Source organism: Malaclemys terrapin, chromosome 10, assembly GCF_027887155.1.
Source record: "Malaclemys terrapin pileata isolate rMalTer1 chromosome 10, rMalTer1.hap1, whole genome shotgun sequence".
In the NCBI taxonomy this organism is placed as follows: domain Eukaryota; kingdom Metazoa; phylum Chordata; order Testudines; family Emydidae; genus Malaclemys; species Malaclemys terrapin.
The window spans coordinates 32,703,950-32,710,806 of NC_071514.1; the positions used below are offsets into that span (position 1 = coordinate 32,703,950).

Consider the following 6,857-nt stretch of genomic DNA (forward strand, 5'->3'; position numbering starts at 1 on the left):
CCAACAAGGGATTGGGAAATGCAAGCAGACACTCAATATTCATCAGTAAGGGTTCAGGAAACTGCCTCCTATGTGCATATAGCTTTCTGTTCAGAGAAGTACGGCAATCACCACCACAAAACATTTAATACAATGTCCTCCAACAACATGAATACTGCCTTTAAAATGTTCAACTTTCCTAACAAGATACCTGAAAAATGCATTGGGGGACATGAATAGGAAATTTTACTAAACAATTTCTGTCTCTTCTCTCAACAGTGGGGAAACTTCTTTCCCTCCCACCCTCCACTTACTGACACTGCAAAAAAAAAAACAGAGTAACAGCCCAGAAAAGAAAAAATAATATTTTGCTTTCTAGTCCTAGGTCTGATTGACAGACAGGGGAGAAACTTCAGGACAGTATAACACAAGCCCCTCGGCAGCCCTTGGAAAACTACTGCAGTTGATTGACATATTATAGATGACAAAAGTTGAGAAAAAAGCCTAGAGAACAAGAACTTGGCTCCTGAAATTAGGACAACTGATATTTCAGATTTAAAAAATGAAAACGCAACATTTAAGCTTTGATGGGATAACAGAGAGCCCAGTCCAACATTTGTTATTATTTTTTCAAATACGTTCATTTTTAGAAGGAGGTAATAACACTGAGAATCTTAGACTGTGGTGTGTGGAGCACTTCCTGATGATCCACAAACAGCTGGCTGGTCACATGATTCTGGCTTCTCTTTGTTTCCAGATGCTCAATAATTTATATATATATATATACTCTCCTATGTGACTAGGGTGTGCAAAGTAGTCAATGAAGTCAGTGCATGCTATGAAGACATGTGAGAACATCTGTACAAACACGTATGGATTAGGGTTTAACTTAATGAAAAACTGGAAATCTACTGCCCTTAGGTTAAAATAAACAACTAGAGGAGGTGACAACAACATCTTTACTTGGAAATATCAGGCTTTTAATCTGACTGTTTGTCACTTTTTTCAACCTACTGTGTCATTATTCTTCCACACTACTCAATAACATTACTCAATACCATCAGTCCACAGGTGATCTCTCTCTCAGTCACACACGCACACTTTTATAAGACTACTTGCTTTGCAAATGCTTTTGATATCTAAAAGCACAAGAATTAATTGTTATAATAAACACCAACCCGTTAGAACAAAAGTAAAAATACCCACCCATTAGCAAAAGTAAAAATAAAATAAAGCTATTTAGGGATCTGACACACCAGATATATAAGTGGTATCAAGAGATACAGTATTTCAAATGTTACAGTAATTAAAGCTGCAGTTAAGAATCTAACCTCTCACCATCTTTTTTTCCCCTGAGTCTCATCGACTACCCTTTTCTTCAATTCTTTATTTTCTCAAATTCCCTGTTAAGAACAGCTAGTTTAGCTGCACAGCCCTGAGTACAGGTTTACAACAGTAGCAGCTTCTAAAACAGATGATACAGAAGAAATATTTCCAGTGTCTTAACTTTATTGATTTAAAAATCAAGGAATGCTTTTCTGGGTACCAATTCTGCAAACTGACCTGCATGTGTGTCTGAATCTGCCTGCATGGAGCACATTGCAGGATAACAACCTAAGAGATTAGTTGATGTGCTGAACATGTACACGAACACATGATTTGGAATTTACCTGTGTTACAGGGCTATTCTTTTTACCTATACGCATACATGTGCTATTCATGCATTGCGAGGTCATCCCAATGTCAAGAAGATTTCCATATAATATATTTTCCCTTTATATGAAATAAGCATTAAACCAGCCTCAGGAATCTTTAAATAAATAAATAAATAAATAAATCACAAGTCGGGTGCCTCAATTTCACCCAATGTCTCCATCTGCATCCTGCTTTCAAACAGGCTAAAAATGTTAATTACAATTCTCTGGTATTTTCTTGCAAAGTTACAGACCTTCACCTTTTAAATATTAGAAAGGCATAATCACCTAGTGTATAGGTCAAATTATTTTCAATACTGTAATTTATGCAACATTAATCCTGAATGCAAGCTCCAATTTTCTTACTGTTTGCAATCTAGGAGCAGATTTGTATTTCCTACCAACTCCATTACATCATCCCTAAACCCAAAACAGTTTCCTTCTTTAAATCATTCCTATCCATACCCACACCCCCTCCAAGGCACAAACAATTATTGTCCCTAAAAAGCATACATTCTCTTAGATATTAAAGATTCTGAAGACAATTTCCAGGGGCTTTTGGTATTGCATTGCTGCATGGATGACTCCATCACTGACCTTCGTTTTTTTCATTCAGATTGTTACATAACCTAGTGCTTGCGTGCAGTGTGTGTGTGTGTTTAACCCCCCCCCCCTTATTTAATGCTACACAAGGGGGAGGAGGGACATATGGGTCAGCAGGTTAGCGGTAGCAAAGCCTAAACGATTCAGAATCACAAGCGGATCACCCTCATCATCAGAAATATTGCCGTCTCCCCTTTGGATACATACATACCTTACTAGTAGTCCATTACATAATTTAAGGTCTAAAAGTTACAACATCGCAAGACTAATGTGAAGGTTGCCATCCCTCTCTCCCCACCCCTCCCACCCCTAAAAGTCATCATATGCCAGCAATGACAATTAAAGCAGATTGAAGCAACTGAGGAGGGGGAGGTTGTGTAACAACCACAAACTACGGCCGCTTTGAAAACATTCAGAAAACTCCTTAACATTATTAAGGAAATTTTCTCTAGTGGTTCTGATTAACCTTGTTACATAACCGGCTTGCATTCCAAATCCACTGTCTCAAGCTCTAAATATATTCTTTGCAGCCAAATGCTTTCTGCACACAAAAACCTTCCCCATCTTCCCGTCTTCTCCAGAGCCAGCTCTTCCTCGCCACCCCCCACCCCCGTGCATTTGCATAACTGCGCGGTCATTATTCGGAAATTGCCTCTAATTAAATGTTTCGGCGTGTGTCATCTTGCTGGCTTTTACTGTACTCGGATTCCCTGAGTGAGAAGCTGCCTGGAAAGGGGGGCGTGGCCAAAATGGGAAAAATACTGTAAAACACAAGCCAACACATGATCAGCCATATTCCAAACAACAACAACAAAAATCACACACTCCGGGAGGAATCGGGTTTTTCCCCGCACCACCTGAAAACGTTCCCCGACTCCCTGCGATCAGCCGGCAGCTGGCACAGGACCCCGGAGCCATGCGAGGACTGTGTGCGCCAGCCTGGCTGTCATTTCTTTAACAGATCAGTATATGTATTTTTATTTAGTTTCCACCGATCACTCAACGATCCTACCGAGTCAGTTCCCCCTGGATGATAGCAGCGATTTATAAATTATTGACAGCGGGAATTAAAGCGGCATTTTTGTCCCTCTCACTTCCCCCCCCCAACCCTAAATATATTTAAAACCCATCGACTTTAACCGCTCCTGTGCAATGGAGAAAGGGGGGCAGCGGGTCTCTCCCTCCCTGTACAGTAGCGAACAGTTAGCACACAATGCTGTCGAAAGACAGTTACTTTCAGTAAAAGTGGACAGGTAATGCTATAAACAATGCCGAACTTAAACTGGCCAGCACACGTTTCTCGCTGCCCGTACTATTAAACATGCGGTGTGTATCATGAGAATGCTTAGGTCATCATCAAACCAGCAATTAAAGGCTTTTTAAAATTTGTTTGCAATATCTTGTGACTGGGGGTGGAGGGGAGGAAAATCCATGAGATCAGGAAGAGCCTTCTCTGCAAAGTTGTGCACCTTCAAGAAACGCCAGGAGAGCATCAACTTTTGGGAGGGATTTTTTTTTTTAACACACCGAAGAAACAAATTAAAAAAATACAGCATGCGAAAGAGTGGAGCAGTAAATCGCAGATCGGCAACCTCCTAGTTAATCAGCGAGATCACATAAAACTCCCCCATTCCAACAACAAACCTCAGCACATCAGAGACGAAACTGTCAAAAGCAGGGAGAAAAGGAAAGGGTGGGGGAGAAGGACACTGCAGCTTTAAAAGTTTGTTTTCTTGAATTCTAATGATCCTGCTGGGAGGTTGTTTTGTGTTTTAATTATGTAATTTCAGGGGCATAGTTCCCATCTGAGTTTTGCAGGCGATAAACGGGGAAACGGGAAAGCACCGAGCAGCCCCCTCTCCCTCTCTCAATATTTTCCCTCCGGTCTGTCCCTCCTCCCTCAGCAATTAAAAGGAGCTGTAAAAGTTTGCCAGATTGCATGGAGTGGGGAGTTGCCTTTTTGTGCCCAGCTCCCAATAAATCCCCTGGTTTATGCCCGGTGGTTTAATTGCTGCATTTCGCCCTTCTCTCCTACCCCCCTCTCTCTATTCCCACCCTCCCTATCCCAGCGCTCCCCCTTCCCCAAGTCTCCCTACCTCTGCTGCCGCTGCCGCTGGAGTAGCTCTGCCTGCGGACTGGAGCCGGCGCTTCGCTTTTCCGGGCAGGCTCCAGGTTGACCGGGGTGTCCCTGGCGCCGGCAGCCGGCTCGGTGACGCTGCTGCCCGGCTCGGTGGCGGCTGGATCGGGGGCTGCCGGAGCGGACTCCATGTTTTTCCCGCTGTAGATGGCTTGGAGATGGCGAGCTCCTGCACTCCCTCTATCTTCTGTTTGCAGCGCGACTCTATGGTCGGCGGCGGCGGCTGCAGCGGGGAGAGCGCGAGTCGGAGCCGGATGGGAGGCGAGCGCGCCGGGCTGTGACCACAGGCAGCGCTAGCGAGAGCCCCGCATCCCCCCGCCTTCGCCGCCACGCGCGGCGCGGGCTGCCCAGCCCCGACACGGGGGCGGGGGGCTCTCGCTGCACCGCCGGCGGAGACACGCCCAGGCCAAGGCACCCGGCTTGTGGGTCAGAGAGCTGGCTGCTCCCCTTGGTACCACCAGGGCCGGCTCTGGCTTTTTTGCGGCCCTAGGCAAAAACGCCACCTGCTGCCCCCCAGCACGGCAGGGGAGGGCACCGAGCCCGGCCGTGGGCCCGCAATCCCCGACCGGCCGGAGCGCCGGGAGGAGGACAGAGAGCCCGGCCGAGGCTCTCCGCTCTCCCCGGTGGCCAGAGCGCCGGGGGACGGCGGAGAGCCCCTGGCGGCCAGAGCGCCGGGAGAGGACAGAGAGCCCGGCCGAGGCTCTCCGCTCTCCCCGGCGGCCGGAGCGCCGGGAGCAGGGTGGAGAGCCCCCGGCGGCCAGAGCACCGGGAGGAGGACAGAGAGCCCGGCCGAGGCTCTCCACTCTCCCCGGCAGCCGGAGCACCGGGAGGAGGGCGGAGAGCCCCCGGCGGCCAGAGCACCGGGAGCAGGGCGGAGAGCCCCCGGCGGCCAGAGCACCAGAAGGAGGACAGAGAGCCCAGCCGGGGCTCTCCACTCTCCCCAGCGGCCAGAGCGCTGGGGGGGAGGGCGGAGAGCCCCCGGAGACCAGAGTGCTGGGAGCAGGGCGGAGAGCCCCCGGCGGCCAGAGCGCCGGGAGCAGGGCGGAGAGCCCGGCTGGGGCTCTCCGCTCTCCCCGGCGGCCAGAGTGCCAGGGGGAGGGCGACGAGCCCCCAGCGGGCAGAGCACTGGGGGGAGGGCAGCGAGCCCGCCGCAGCTCTCTGCTCTCCCCGACCGGCCGGAGCGCTTGGGGGAGGGCAGCGAGCCCGGCCGGGGCCCCGCTCTCCCCGACCGGACGGAGTGCCGGGGGGGAAGGCAGGGAGCCCGCTGCGGCTCCGCTCTCCCTGGTGGCTGGAGCGCTGCGGGGAGGGCAGCCAGCCCTGTCGTGGCCCCGCTCTCGGGCCAGAGCGCCCCGCCGCACCGCCCCCCTCCAGGCGCCACCCCAAGCACATGCTTGGTGGGCTGGTGCCTCAAGCCGGCCCTGGGTACCACGCGTGTCCCGCCCCCACGGGCTCGGCCAGGAATGGCCCTCAGCAAAGCCCCCCCTCTCCCCAGGGGTTCGGGCAATTCCCTCCTCCCGGGACAGGGCCCAGGGCTGAGGCAGTAGCGGGGTGAAGTGGGACAGGGGAGGGGAAACCCAGCACTGGGCAGAGTGCCCCTGCCACCCCCTTGGCAGCTTCCCTCCCCAGGGCCTGAGCAGGAATAGCCTCCCCTGAGATTTAGGGCCCCAGCTCCCTGCCAGCAGGGCATGAGGCTGAGGCTGCTGCAGCAGCTACCAGTGTGTGTGTGGTGGGGGGAATGAAGTCCCATCATGACCTCCCCCTGTACCAGATCCTCTTCCCCCCCCCCCCCATACCTTCCAGGGCTCCTGGACACGGTCACCCACTCTGCTGTGCCCTCCCCCTTTCCAGCTAGGGCTCTTGGAAGAGGAAAAGCCACCACAACAGAGACTTCCTTGTCGGGGTAGGTGCTGAAGCAGCAGCAGGGCATGCCAGGTGGGGCAGGTGTTGCACAACTCATGTGAGACTCACCCATTTAGCAGCTCTGGCACATGTCTGCACAACAGGCAAAATCTCACACAGTCCCCATCCCCTTCTCTCACATACACCAAATTAAGACATTTTCCAGTGAAATAGCCTAGGGGAAGGTGCTACGGTTGGGAGCTAGAAGACCATGAGTTGCAGTCTCATGTCTTCTAAAATACATTTCTGCTGCTCGTCACAACCTTTATTACTGACCAAGGCCTCATACAGTGGAGTCGCATCATACGCTCATTTAACTTACGTGAATTCAACTATACGTGCGTAGCAAAAAAAAATAGAAAAATAATTTAAATACAGTAGTGCGGGCGATTCTGCCCACCATTCCACTCAATGAGCGTATGTCCCGGAGTGAGCGTGAGATGAGAGACGTGAATCTGCTGTTCGCTCAGTCAGTCTCAGTTCCCTCTCATAGTGTGAGCATCTCACCGCACTGAGTGTGATTCTAGTGTTTAAAGATACGTATT

The 6,857-nt window shown here is 50.7% G+C and overlaps 1 protein-coding gene across 2 annotated transcripts in view; it reads right to left on the bottom strand.

The window, feature by feature from the left end:
• The window catches only part of RORA (RAR related orphan receptor A), a 558,226-nt gene extending 553,621 nt beyond the window's left edge, over positions 1–4,605 (bottom strand). The window contains exon 1 of one of the 2 annotated variants that reach the window (XM_054042166.1): positions 4,373–4,600. In XM_054042166.1, coding sequence (XP_053898141.1) covers positions 4,373–4,544 — 172 coding nt within the window. In that variant the 5' untranslated portion in view covers positions 4,545–4,600. Of the gene's footprint in view, positions 1–4,372 lie in introns of both variants that reach the window. The other variant, XM_054042165.1, reaches the window with a different exon arrangement.
• Positions 4,606–6,857: the final 2,252 nt, after the last annotated feature.